General features: G+C 36.5%; 3 protein-coding genes and 1 long non-coding RNA gene across 9 annotated transcripts in view; 2 read left to right on the plus strand and 2 right to left on the minus strand.

The window, feature by feature from the left end:
- Window positions 1–681, minus strand: part of LOC114841586 — a 21,358-nt gene extending 20,677 nt beyond the window's left edge. For both annotated transcript variants that reach the window (XR_003783161.1, XR_003783160.1), the window contains exon 1: window positions 431–681. This is a non-coding gene — a long non-coding RNA (uncharacterized LOC114841586). The remainder of the gene's footprint in view (window positions 1–430) is intronic.
- Window positions 643–6,481, plus strand: LOC107045325 (cathepsin L). Of its 3 annotated transcripts, none has more exons than XM_015267563.2 (6): window positions 643–813; window positions 2,935–3,042; window positions 3,148–3,300; window positions 3,792–3,995; window positions 4,995–5,352; window positions 5,975–6,481. In XM_015267563.2, exons 2-6 carry the CDS (start codon window positions 2,950–2,952, stop codon window positions 6,181–6,183), a joined length of 1,017 nt encoding a protein of 338 aa, XP_015123049.1. In that variant the 5' UTR covers window positions 643–813; window positions 2,935–2,949; the 3' UTR covers window positions 6,184–6,481. The 3 variants fall into 3 exon arrangements, with proteins under 3 accessions (XP_015123049.1, XP_015123051.1, XP_015123050.1); XM_015267565.2 differs by lacking the exon at window positions 643–813 and adding an exon at window positions 894–916; XM_015267564.2 differs by lacking the exon at window positions 643–813 and adding an exon at window positions 2,196–2,423.
- A 436-nt stretch (window positions 6,482–6,917) lies between these two features.
- LOC107045315 (trafficking protein particle complex subunit 1) lies at window positions 6,918–8,063 on the plus strand. The gene is made up of 3 exons (XM_015267534.1): window positions 6,918–7,192; window positions 7,604–7,813; window positions 7,895–8,063. The coding sequence occupies exons 1-3, from the start codon at window positions 7,094–7,096 to the stop codon at window positions 8,021–8,023; spliced, it is 438 nt and encodes a 145-aa protein (XP_015123020.1). The 5' UTR covers window positions 6,918–7,093; the 3' UTR covers window positions 8,024–8,063.
- A 456-nt stretch (window positions 8,064–8,519) lies between these two features.
- Window positions 8,520–14,387, minus strand: part of LOC107045347 (E3 ubiquitin-protein ligase RNF19A) — a 15,102-nt gene continuing 9,234 nt past the window's right edge. For 2 of the 3 annotated variants that reach the window (XM_015267607.1, XM_015267608.1), the window contains exons 9-11: window positions 13,286–13,484; window positions 11,577–12,285; window positions 8,520–10,929 (exon numbers count right to left, since the gene is read on the minus strand). In XM_015267607.1, the coding sequence (XP_015123093.1) occupies window positions 10,692–10,929; window positions 11,577–12,285; window positions 13,286–13,484 (1,146 nt within the window). In that variant the 3' untranslated portion in view covers window positions 8,520–10,691. The remainder of the gene's footprint in view (window positions 10,930–11,576; window positions 12,286–13,285; window positions 13,485–14,387) is intronic. The other variant, XM_015267609.2, reaches the window with a different exon arrangement.

The following is a 14,387-nucleotide window of genomic DNA, read 5'->3' on the forward strand; positions in this document are numbered from 1 at the left end:
CAATGTTCTATACATACTCCTAGACCCCATTGTCCTCCTAGACAATGATGTCACAACTCTCCTTTTCAATTGAAAACAGATATCAGCTTTAGAGACATTTGTCATGTTTAGAGGCTCTAGCACGTCATTTCTCGACCCGCTCTTCCCGATCTCTCAATGTAAAAATCGTTTCCAATTTCTTGAGCAGAATAATTTTCGCTAAAAATCGCGAAAAATAATGACAACTGAATTATCAACTGAATTATTTCGTCCATCATCAAGAATGACTCGATTTTCCGCCGAGTTTCGTCAACGAACCGTTTGTAACCCAAAACGATAACAAAATTCTTTAAAACAATAGCCACTGCGTATCAAATGTGGGTTGAATCCGATAATATTTAGATAATCACAGTCACAAGATCCATTATATAAACATGTGACTCAGACTGACCATTGAAATAACTGATAGGGATGCTGACCAGACACGTGACACGATAACGCCTTTTTTTTCTCGCCGAGCGGAGTTCGTTCGAAGATAAACTCAGTTTTCATTCAACGCACTTACACATGTATGTAATTTGACGCGAGCATGTGCAGAGGCTCTCGTTGCATGTGGTAGCGGATCATGTGCCTCGGTGTTTCAGGAAGCGGTTGAGTTTCATTGCGCGTCAGATGGGTGAGTAGTGTTCGAGAGACTCCGGAGTCTCGAATCGAACAACAGACTGGGTATAATTTAGGAGCTCCCCATCGACTCGATTCACTAGCGCTTCGGCTGTTTCACCGTAAACATCGGTTTCTATTCCGTTCTGTTCTTTTGTTTTTTACTGTCTCGAGGTGAGTGGACATTTTCTCATCTGTACGAACAATGGGCGAGGGGCGAGCGGGTTGATTGGCCAGTAATTACAAAGGCGGAGACGATTTTTTGGGGACATAACGGGTATGTGTTGTGCGCCGCGGAATTGTTGACGTTGGACAGAGGAAAAGGAATAGTTTTCAATGTTTTATATCTTCCGATCCGCTGAGTGAAATTCAACAATTTTTTTTTCATTTTGGAGGTGGTCTTTCGGGCTTCAAAATGAATTTTGATTTGGCCCAATCGTATCGGTGGGGTAGAAGATATTGATGGTTTTATGTGGGCGTTTTACGTCGTTATCTTGGTTTTTTTTTACTGTAATTCATTTGGGGAAATTGATAATTAATGATTCGGGAAAATAATTATTACATCCCCTCGACTATTAGTTTGGTGGTAGATAGAGTATTGAAACGTGTGGAAGTCATTTAGAAATAAAGGGACGCCCCTTTGTTGTGCGCCGCAGAATTGTTGACGTTGGATAGAGGAAAAGGAAATAATTTTCAATGTTTTATGTCTTCGGATCCGCTCAATGGAATTCAACAATTTTTTTTTCATTGTGGAAGAATTTTTTCGCGCTTCAAAATTTATTTTGAAGTTCATAGTAACTTTTATCGTTTGTAAATTAATTTAATTAGTGAAATTGATAGTGAATGAGTTAAGAAAATAAGCGTTACATCTCCTCGACTATAAGTTTAATGAGTTAAATTGAGGATTGAAACGTTTGGAAGTCATTTTGTGATAAAATGATGCCCCTTTGTGGTGCGTAGTAAAATTGTTGACGTTAGCCAGCGGAAACAAATGAATAATTTTCAATATTCAATAAGTTCAGACTGGCTGAGTGAATCATTGCGATTTTTTTTCATATTAAAGCTATTTTTTCAGACTTTGAAATTAATTTTGTTTTGTAATTTGAGGTATCGAGAATTTGGGAGAATTTATGTTAAATATCATAAAATAAATAATTAAATATCATTGAAATTAATTCAATTTATTTAATTAGGAATGAATGGTGAATGAAAATATTCATTACATCCCTTCGACTATTAATTGACGCAATTACATTGAATACTGAAATATGTAGAAGTCGTGAGTGAGACAAATAACGCCCCTTCGTGTACTATTCTTCTTTGTTGACATCGCAGATCTGATTTATTCAAATCCCACCATTGGGACAGGAAATATTTGAAAATTAGTTCATTACCGCTGTTATACTGAGAAAAAAAATTACTTTTGCCAAGTAAATTTACTAATTACAAGAAAATTCACACATTTCTAATGCAAATATTTATATACATTTACTTGTGGCAAGTAAATTTACTTGGCAGAAGTAATTTTTTTTCTCAGTGTACGCCCATTTAATTCATCCATTCAGTGGATCAGTGGAGCTCGGAATATAAATTCAATCCCCTCAGCGACGTATTTTGACGAAGAAAAGCAATTTTCAGAGGCACTGACGCCTCATTATTACGCGCAGTTGTTGACATCACAGTCCACGCAATCCGCTATTACTTTTACAAGATTTCAAACAACCTTCGGAATTTCTTAACTCCAGTGTTATTAGTCCTAGCACTTTTTTCCTCGAGTTGTTAAGGTGTGCATATGGTTTACGACGCGACAGGGGAGGGGCAAAACCAACAGTTGACTCTTAAAAAATACTTTCTCTTACTTCAGAAAACAAATTCATCGATTGTAGTCACAGGAGAAGAATAAAAAAAATGAATGAATGAATTCTAAAAAAAAAATTGTAATGATTCAGTTGTATTGAAAATTGAATAAGTCAATAACATTTTTAAAAAGTTATTTGATTCTTAAAAAATAATTTCTCCTACTTCAGAAACAAATTCATCGATTGTAATCAAAGGAGAAGAATAAAAAAAATGAATGAATGAATGAATTCTAAAAAAAATGATAATAATTCAGTTGCATTGAAAATGAAATAAGTCAATAACATTTTTAAAAAATCAAGAGTACCACTTTTTTCCCACTTGCGAACAAGGCCTGGGTGTGACTCACTCCAGGAAACCAGCGTAATTACTTCGCGAATCCCTGTTCCCCCTGTCTTTTCCATTCTGCGGAGAAAAAATGCGTTTTATTGATTTCAGGGAATCGGTGACACAATGAAGAGTCTTATTGTCGTCGTGGCATTGCTCGCCACTGCCCAGGCTGTTTCGTTCTACGACCTTGTGGTCCAGGAATGGGGCACATTCAAGGTAACAAAGCGATTTGAGTTTCTAGAATGGGCGGTAGAATCGTCGATAGAATTATGCGGGGTCTCTGGATTTTCTTGAATACCTGTACTGTTTTTTTGTGTTCAGCTTCAACACGGGAAGAATTACAAGAGTGACGTCGAGGAGAAGTTCAGACTGAAGATATTCATGGAGAACAGGCACACAATAGCCAAGCACAATGCCAAGTACGAGCAGGGGCTTGTGTCGTACAAACTCGATATCAATAAATATGGAGACATGGTGAGCTATTTATTCAACCTGAATCTCTGACGTTCAGTCATCATTTTTTTCAACAAATATTTCCTTTCATACAATTTATCGCCGATAATTCGTATTAATTCATTTTAGAAGGAATGAGTAATTATTTATTGTGCCACGAGATATATCAACTTTAATGTGTAATAAAAATAAACTTTATTGACTAAATAGGTTGATCAATTAATTGATTAATTTTGTGATGAATCTGAAAATTCATCAATTTATAGGAAATTTCAGTTGAACATTTTTCAACAGAGATTAATTATAATTGAACGTGCTCGATCAAATATGAATTATCGAGGTAATTAGTAATGTCACGAAACTTTTTCTTTTTAACATTCTGTCGTCAACTCATTCGAGATAATAGATTGGAGAAATTGAATGGTTACGTTTAAAACTCATCTCTGAATTTCAACTACTGTAAATTATTTTTAATTCCAGTTACTGCAATTTTGATTCCGTTTGATTTCCAGTTGCATCATGAGTTCGTCCACGCATTGAATGGCTTCAACAAGACGGGGAAAATGGGGTTGAAGGAGAGCAGGAAACCCGTTGGAGCGAAATTCATCGAACCAGCTCACGTTGAACTCCCGAAGACTGTTGACTGGAGAGAGCATGGCGCAGTTACACCTGTGAAAGATCAAGGCCACTGTGGATCGTGCTGGGCTTTCTCAGCTGTACGTATTCGCTTTTGTTATTCCTTTTATTCTGAAGATGAGTCACTTCATCACGTGTTATCAAATGCTAGCAATTCTTATCTCGATGAAACTTATCTCTCAACTATTGATTTAATTGAACAATTACATGAGATAATGACTCAATTAGAATGGCACTAAATTAAAGTTCTGATGATTAAGCATTTCATTTTGATAAGGATGATAACAAATTGATTTTGAGAAAACTGTTGAAATGTTTTTTGCTGAATTGTTTTCCGTTAGAAAAGTCTCTTGTCATTCTCCTGTAAAATCAGTTCTTATGAGGATGATTGGACAGCTCATAAATGTCGGAATTACTCGATTAGAATGGAACATCAAGGGATTTCTAATGGGCTCATCCTCGGTGTTGAGTAGGATTAACAGAAAATGTCAGACTCTTTGTTGAAAATTATCTCGACTGAAGGTCTTCTCAGTAACCGAGATAACTTAATAATTAATGAGTGGATAAATGACTCAATTGAAATGAATCATTTTTAGTCGGATATTTTCTCAGCCTCGAAAGAGACCTCTTACCATAGTCCTCTTAAATCGCTTTTCAAAAAGATAATTTACTACTTGAGAAATGACAGAATGACTCAATTGAAAAATAGAATCATTCACGAATTCCTAATAATTGTCTTACTGATGATTGGATTCAGATTTTTTCTCCATTGAATCACGAATTAATTAATTCTTTGTATCAACCATTTTCAAAACTACATTATCTGTCATAAATCATTTTTAGTTAGGAATGTTCTCAGCCTCGAGAACGATCTCTTGGCATTTTCCTCGTAAATCCCCTTTCAAAAAGATAATTAATTACCTAAGAAATAGCAAAATGACTCAATTAAAAAATAAAATCAAACCCCTCGCCTTTAGAATAGACTCAACTCAATTTCTGAATGAATTCATCAAAATTTTCATTTCCCTATTGAATCACAATTAACGAGTCCTTTGTATCGACCATTATTTTTTTTTTAGACCGGTAGCTTGGAAGGTCAGCACTTCAGACACAGTGGTTACCTCGTTTCCCTCAGCGAGCAAAATCTGGTCGATTGCTCCGGCAAATACGGAAACAATGGCTGTGAGGGAGGTCTCATGGACCAGGCCTTCCAGTACATCAAGGCCAACCGCGGTCTAGACACTGAGAAAACTTATCCATATGACGGAGAGGACGAGAAATGCAGGTACAATCCACGAAATAGTGGAGCTGAAGATGTTGGTTTCGTCGACATTCCACAGGGCGATGAGCAGAAATTGAAGGCAGCTGTTGCCACTGTGGGTCCTGTCTCCATTGCCATCGATGCGTCACACCAGTCATTCCAATTCTACTCCGAAGGTACGTCACAAAATAACAAATCCATTATTCCATCTTTTGAAATAATTTCATGCAACTGAAGTTATTTTTTTACATTTTACAAAAAATTACTTTATATTTAAAATATTCCGAAATATTTAATAGTATTTATGCATGGATAATAAAAATGGTTAAACTTTCTGAAAATTTATTATGAAATTTAATTTTTTTGTGAATTATTAATGAGAAACCTTGAAAAATTGGGAAATTCATCAGATTGAGATTCAAATTCAGACCGTCAACATTAAATTATTCAATTACTGTCTCATTTTCGGTAGCATAGGTTCAAATGGGGCTCAAACGAAAGCTCTAATGTTCAACTAAAAATATTCAAGGACTCTATTTTAAAAAAAAGTAGAGCACTAAAATCCTTAAAATGATATTTCTGTTCCTCTGATAATGAAATTGCCCCAGGAATTTCACCAATTATCTTTACCCCTTTATACAATTATATTTCTGCTCAATTATTATTAACTTCAGGTCGATACATTTCAACTTCGTATTGCAGAAATGAAAAATTGAAGAATTAAAAAATAAAAATAAAATTAAGAATTGAAAATTAAAGAATTAAAAAATAATAATGCTGATATGTCGATTTCTGCAGGTGTTTACGACGAGCCTGAGTGTTCGAGTGAAGAATTGGATCATGGAGTCCTCATCGTTGGATATGGAACAGACGAGAAGGGTGGAGATTACTGGCTTGTCAAGAACAGCTGGGGACCCTCCTGGGGTGAGAAGGGATACATCAAGATGTCTCGTAACAAGAATAATCAGTGCGGTATCGCCACCTCAGCTAGCTACCCCCTCGTTTAATAATCTGGCCGATACTCCACGTAGCAAAATGTGATGAGTGTTGTCTGGACGGTTCATATTTTTCTATTCTACTCTCTCGAAATCATTCAAGGCGTGATATAGTGACGTTTATTTTCTTATGATTCCATGACGCATGAACATTCTTGATTGAGGATTACAAGCTCGCATTCTTTTAGTCGTTCAACGGCTCGTACTTTTAATTACTTTAATTGCATTTTTGTATGGAAAATAGTGATTGTATTTTTAGGATTAAGGGAGCATGTGTGATCAATAAAAAAATAATTGGTGATTCATTTTTTATCAGGCGTTAGTCATTCCATAATTCAGGCGAATTTTTATCTCCCCTTTCCTGTTTTACGCAGTTGGAAATATCTTGCAGTTGTATTAATACTTTCGTTGTGATATCGGGGGCTGTAAATAGCCGTGTCGTGAGAAATCGCAAATATTTGTGACGAGAGAATTTGAATAATCTTTGAAGAGTTATGGAATGGAATGCAATGGAATTCCAAATTTTTCTGCTGGAGGAAAATGAGAATTTCACAACTTGGAAATTAATGAAAATTCCACAGTAAATTTTCCTGAGTTTGGATGGAATAATTGAATTTGAATTTATAGTTTGTCTTTATTTTTCCATCAAATTGGATTTTCAACTACTAAATTCTTTTAAGTTCCAGTGAAGCCATGACTTAATAAAAATTCTGAGAAGTGTGTCAGGGATTTCACTCGGAAATTTAAGAAAAATTCAAATTTTTCACTCTACTGAAAGGGTTGAGACGCATTTTCATGTAAGAGCGACAACAGCTGTTGCTGCATATCCATGAGAACACACTAACCTCAAAAAATTTGACAGTTGCGAAGTGGTTGAGGTGTTTGACAACTCGCAATCACAGCACGACTGCACGACCACAAAATGACAGTTCACAATTTGTACATATTCTCGAGAACAGGGACATTGCTGTATTATGACGAGTGGAACAGACTCAATAAGTCTGGCATCACAAAAGAGGAGGTTCAGTATAAATTCCATCAACATCCACCCGAAAAAATAAAAATTTAAAAATACGTTCATAGCAACTAAATGCAAGTTATCAGAAAAACCGAAGTTCATATGTAAATAATACTCGAATGAAATTATGTAAATAATCCAAGATGGATTAATGATGGAGAAAATATTCACCCCAAAATAATGATATAGGGGAGGTTGGGGTAAAACGGACACTTGACGTTTTTTAAATGTTAATGAGGGGTCGAAATGTTGATAAATAATTTTTTTTCAATACAAAGCACAATTCTTTCCCTTTATGGCGAGCCTAAACTGAGCTCAATTGATAAATTAGTTTGTGAGTTATGAATAATTTTAAAAAAGTCTAAAGTGTTCATTTTACCTTATCTCTACTTCTCATCACGAAAAATTCTCCAGGAAGCCAAGTTGATGTACGGAATGCTGTTCTCGATAAAGTCGTTCGTCAACAAAATATCTCCCCTGGACTCCAAGGAAGGATTCCAGTACTATAAAACGAGCAAATACACTTTGCACTATTTGGAGACACCCTCAGGCTTGAAATTCGTCTTGAACACGGACAATGGGGCGCAGAATGTGAAAGAACTACTCCAACAACTTTATTCCCAGGTAAATTAATCAACCAATTAAATTACTTCATCTGTTGATTCTGATTATCAAATCAGCTGTGCCAATTTATTTAATTTTCAGGTTTATGTACCGTACGTTGTTAAAAACCCAGTAGCTCAGATGAATGAGCCCATCCAGAGTGAATTATTCAAACTCAAAGTTGACGAACTCATGAAGAAATCACCTATATATTTGTGTAGGTCACTGTAAATTCAATTAGGTAATAAATAATTTTCATATATTACGTTAAGATTTAAATGTTTAAATGTTCAGGATATCCTAGTACTTTGGATCTTATTTTTCGTTGGAATCCCTTTTAACAAAAGGATATCATAAAATAATAATTAATTATCAACATGAAAAAAATCGAAAAATCAGACTCCATTGTAAAATTGTTAAGAAGTATTTTAAAAATCTGAAGAAATTAAACTGTCATTTTTCAGAAGAATTCACTAAATAACTGAAAAATTTCATTTTTTGAAAAGTGTAAATTCTTTTCATAAATAATTTATGAATGAAAATCAATTTAAAAATTATTTTTCATTTTGACTCCTCAACATTTCAAGAAGCTAGAAAAAATGAAAGTTTATTTTAATATTCATTAAAAAAATAATAATCCATTAGAAAAAAAATGGAAATAATTAATTTTAAAAAAAAATGCGGAAAATTACTTTTACGCAAAAATATAATTCAATAAACACTCGCATTTCACTTAAATATCTCGATTTTATTTATATCCCATATTCTATACTGTAATACAAATTTCATATTTTAATCGTGTGAATTCATTCACTCTATCAACAGGAAAAAAGTTATATTATCCAACCTCTCCCTCTCTTCCCCCTAAATATTTAATCCAGAGCTCTCAACGACGACAGTAAGCTAACGTTTAGGCTCAGCAACATCACCAAATCTTAATTCCCAATTGTATGAGCTGCCCGCATTCTGCAGAGAGCGCGATGCACGAAAATTCACTAAACCCAATGCTTACTAGCTTTTTCGTTCGGGATTATCCCCAGAATGGAATTGTTTCACGTTACTCATACCCCCAAATATACAACAATATTCCTGCAAGGTAATTCATAACGTGTATGGCAGTTTTATGCAAGAGCAGAATCAACACAAATTCAAATAACAATTTCTCTCGTCGTGGGATCAGTAAACAATAAATTGTATCAAAAATGTAATTTAAAATCGTTTGGCATCGTGTAAACTCTAATGTAAATTAGGGTCACCAATAATTTTAAGGAGATCCATCGCAGAATTGACATTGTTTAAAAATGCTGTGAATTTTAATTCAATAAGTCTAAAGTGTTGACAAAGGGGAAAAAATTGTCTTCGATAAATCGACGAACAGAGTTGTTTATTGAATAATAAAAAAGTGAAATCAGTTCATTTTTCTATCCTATCGACGAAAAATGGGGATCGTACAACACAGAGTGCATATTAATCACGTCAAAAAAAACTTCAAATTTTCTAATCCACTCTCAACTTTAGATGCCCCTGGGATCTCCTTAAAGTAGTTTTTCTTCGTAACTTTCGTCTATATCTCTTCACCCTGTTCCTCAATCGGCATTGAGCAAGATCAGTACTGATTTATTCTCATCTTTCCATCAGTGTTACCATAAAAAAAAAACAAGAAAAATTCCTTAAACCCTAATTTCTACTGTCCATCGAGGGTAATCACCACTCGTGTCTCATTCACTCCAACTTGGAAGCTTTCGAGGAAAGATTAAAAAATGCTGCTCTTGGAGATAATGTAAACACACGTATTTCATGTACTCGTTATTCGTTGATGAATACATGCGACTAATTTAATTAATCATCAAATTCATTCAAATGTTTATCTCAAAAAAATTTCACTTAGTCTACATCTTGTTCAACGATTTATCGTTTTTTTCCATTATTAGACACGGATTCATTGACGTCGAACGGATCAAATTTTCTGTATACACCATGTAAAGCATTTATTTTTATACAAAGAGCGCGTCAGCTATTTTCATTTCATTTATTTACGGTGTACCCTCACTTCCAATGTACACTGAGCAATCAAGCGCATTTTTTTTCTCATCGCAAGATGATTTTACAGCATTTTGCGTGTTTTTTCATTCGTAATTCCACATTTTCGTGGGTTTTATCTCTTGGTATTGAATTCTGAGGGAAAATCCATCAATTCGTTCGAATAAAATCCAACAACTGAGACATTGAAATTATTCGGGGAAAGAAATTGCTTCCACATGTGTAAAATAATGTACTTTAGGTGTATTTTTTTCTCATCGCAACATGATTTTACAGCATTTTGCATCTTTTTCGTTCGTAATTTCGCGTTTTCGTGGGATTTATCTCTCGTTATTGAATTCTGAGGAAAAATCCACGAATTCGTTCGAATATAATCCGAATATAACAACTGAGACGTTGAAATTATTCAGGGAAATTGTTTCCAAACGAGTAAAATAATATCCATTAGTTTCGTTTATATTTAGAGTGTACCCCACATCCAATGTACACTGTGCGCAAGATTATTTTACATGTTTTTTCAATCGCAATTCCACATTTTCGTGGGTTTTATAACTTGTTATTGAATTCTGAGGGGAAAAAATGTTGAATATGGAGTGAAAATCAATGAATTCATTCGAATATAATCCAACAACTGAACATTGAAATTATTCAGGGAAAGAAATTCTCTCCAAAAAGTAAAATAATGTCCATCCCTTTCTCCACTCTAAAACTTTAATAAAAATTCATCTCCCCCAAACTGTTTTCCCTCAAATGACCTCTTGACAATAAACTCCATATGTGTATAATATAATTATAATAGTATAATTACGTTTACATGCGCGTTTGTCAGTCTTCAGTTATTTATTATAATATTTTTAATTCAGCAGTGAAGTTTATCGTCTCCCTCAGCATGAGTTTCATTTGTCTCGTTGTTATTCATTGGTGTTGAAATACGAACTACGGTTGAGGGTTGGGTTGAGGAGCCCGGCTCCTCTATTACTGGCAGCCTTTTCTCACCTGATGATGAATTATGAAAAAATACAATTCTCAATGCTGCCACGTTCACCCTTGCACGGGAATTACTATCTTCTGTTGGGTTATCTTCATCGTTGCCATTTCTGAAATTCAATATCAATCAATCAAATCAGTTTGTTGAGGCGAGGAGCTTCAATTTCAGGAGTGAAGTGGTAAAACGATCCCAGGAAAATTCTACTAATTTTTTCGATTTTATGATCCTCACCATTTTATTTATTTTTTAATATTTCATTTTTTTAAAAATGATAAATTTTGATTTTTTCCGTATTTTCATTTTGACATTTTCATTAGGAATTCCTGAACACAAAATTTTATGTGAATTTCACATATGAAAAAATTTGAGAAAAATATGACGTTTTTTAGAGAAATTCTATTCAATTTTATGAAAAATCAACAATTAAGAATTTTTCATTATACATAAAAAAATTTTTAATAAAAAAAATTGACATATTGATTTTTCCTCAACATAAAATTCCCCTCAAGAAACACTTGGACCAGTCTCTCCCCCAATTCTCCATTCCACCGAACCAAAAATACTCGATCCACAGTCGCCTAAATCAACAGAATGTTCGAAGAACTCGAGTGGCTCCCCAAGCACCCAACTTTTCCCGTTGAAAAATCTGCAGCCGCAGCGATACCCATAATTCCCCCATCAGTGACCCCAATTATTCCTCCACCTGACAATCGTTTTCACCACTTCGCAGCATCATGTCCAAGGAATAAAAAATACCTAGTCCTTATCACATCACCTTCAGCATCCCCTTCCTTATTCCTCTTCCTCCTCCCCTGCGCCCTGTTGCAGTTGCCGGGCTCCTCATGGGCCTCAATGAAGCTGACGTGATCATCGAACCTCACCCGCTCGGAATTTCCGTCCTCCCCAGAAGCCGCCCAGTTGCTGGAGTCGCTGTGCTGCCTGTCGAGGGTGGGTTTCCTCCTGGCCCTCTTGGCCAGCCCAGGCTGTATCTCCTCCAGTGAACTCAGCGAGGCGGCCTGCCCAGCCGAGTCCACAGGGGTCGTTTGATTAGCAGCAGGTTCATTATCGACACTCCTCCCTCCACTTATCGAGCAACTGTCCACCTTGAAATTGAGCACTGAGCCAGCCAGTGCTCTGGTGGATGCACCGCCGTCGTCAGCAGCTATCGATGCATTAACCGATTTCTCGGAGAGACTAGTGGCGGCTGACGCTGTCTCGCTGCACAGACTGAAGCGCTGGGTGGATGTGACGTCAGCCTGGACCTCGAGCCTCTGACCACCAGGCAGGACACTGGAGGCTATACTGCCAGCCAAACTTGCACCAGCAAGTGCCACGTTACTTGCACTCTCTCGATCATTCTCGCGTCCCAATTTTTCCAATTGACTTCCACTACCCAGGGAGAGGGAGGCCTCGCCGATCGAGGGGTTTCCACCTCGGTGGCTTGCAACGTCTATCGATGCTGCATCTGGGTAAAAATAAATGAGATTGCGGCAGAAATGCCAATGGGCTGTGTAATCGGGGGGAGATTGGCTCAGTGGGTTTCACCGGCTGTGGGGACTCGGTTTTTATTTTCATTCGGATTCATCGGCAGAATGAATGCATTGAAAGGTCGGATTTGGGTTGGGGAAATTTGTGATTAAAATTGGAATTGGATTTTACGAGGAGAAATTCTCAGTGGGAAAAGGATTGGGATTACTTGGAGTGTACGTTAGCTAAAGTCGTTGAATTTAAGTAATTGCAGGCGAATTGAGGGATTTCATTGGATAATTGTTTGCAGGATGAAAGGTTTGTTTGAAATTGGGACATCTAATGACGATCGTTTTTCATTTTGCAAAATGAAGAAGATATGAAGGTTTTGAAAAATTGTGATAATTTCGAAGAGTTGAAGTAGTCAATTCATTGATGCTCTTCTACAATTTTTAATTATTAAATTAATCATCAATAAATATTCAAATCCCGAATTATTTCATCAATCAAGAATTTAGTCAGAAAGATTGACGATTGTTTGGTCGAAAATGAACCGAAAATCCTGTTTATGAAATTTAGGATTATTTACTCAACTGACAATTTACAATTCCACATAATTCCGTATTATATTGATATTCATATCAATTATTTAATTCACATTCAATCGAAAATATAGATTGTCAAATATTTTCCTATTTGTAAATTTCGAATTCTCTTAATATCGGAGAATCCAACAGATATTGATTTTTCCGATTAAATCATTCTGTTCACATTTCTTCTAAAAAAATTCCTCGCCAAGAACTCCCAGTCAATTTCCTGGATTTCATAACAAGACGAAGACCAATTGCAGCCGAAAAAACCACGAGAATTTCTCCCCACCAATAGTTACAGAAGTAATTTCAATCCAACAACAATAAGAATAACAAAAATACCACTAAAAATCAATTTTCAGCTAAAAAAACAAGAAAAAATCCCCTAAAAATAAACAATATATTTACCTCCAACATTCCTTCCAGAGAGTGCCCCCATGAGTTCATTCTCATCATCAAACTCGAATCTGACTCCGGAGCCATTGGTTGACACCCCGCAGCCGCCACTTCTGCAGAGTGACACGGGTACGACTCCATAAACATAAAACAGTAGAATAGGCACGCCAATGCCAACAGCGAGTCCAGCAAGCACCGGTGACACTAGAACCTGAAAAATCCTTGGTTTGATGTCCCCATCATCCCGAGCATTTTACCCAACAATGGGGACACTGTTATTTCATCATTAGACCCCGAGTGACCCCCCGGACCTCTCCAATTAGCAGATGCTGCATAATAAACGATTTCTCGACAGACCCCCCCCCCCTCCTCGCCCCACAAACGAGGGCATTTAAACCTGACGAATGCCCCTGGCAACTGAAATGTCATTCAATTGTCAGCTGTCATTGATAGCCAAGGGCATTAATAATTCCTTGATTCTGCATTGGAATAGGAGGGCTATCAGTGGGGCACTGAGGGTACACAATAATGAGGAATGGTAGTGGTAAAACTGGGAGGGTCAGAGATATTGATTGCAGGGAGGAGTTTTGCGCACACTCAGTGCCACAACATACAGACCCATAATAACTACATCTCTACATTTATCGGGCCACCCGTAAATTCCCAGAGTGTTGGTTACTCAGGAGACGGAATTGTTGGTAGACTGAGTGGCAGAGGAGGCCGATGGCCCTGCTGGAGATTTGATTGACTCGTTTAATAATAAAATTCATTGGCCGCGAGCAGAGCAACGGGAATTGAAAGACAAAAAAAGCGAGCAAGTGAAGTATCGAAAGAATACCGAGTTGAGCGTTCAACAACTGGAATAATGGCTCAAACGAGCAAGGTGTGACGGACCAGTGGATGAGCAGGCCTGTCGGACTTGGCGGAAGTGAATGTAACAGCCGAGAGAGGAAAGACAGAGAGGGGAATACGAATAATAAAATAAAGAGGAAAATAAAGAGGAAAAAAAAGTGAAAAGGATATTGGTCGCGCCCAACGGAGTGTAGTCGTTATGTCGGGCTTGGGGCTGAGTCAAATGAGTCTGGGAGTTGAACACAGTGTGTGAAATTCGGGA

This window comes from Diachasma alloeum, unplaced genomic scaffold (genome assembly GCF_001412515.2).
Source record: "Diachasma alloeum isolate Michigan unplaced genomic scaffold, Dall2.0 Dall_scaffold_00914, whole genome shotgun sequence".
NCBI classification, from domain to species: Eukaryota; Metazoa; Arthropoda; class Insecta; order Hymenoptera; family Braconidae; genus Diachasma; species Diachasma alloeum.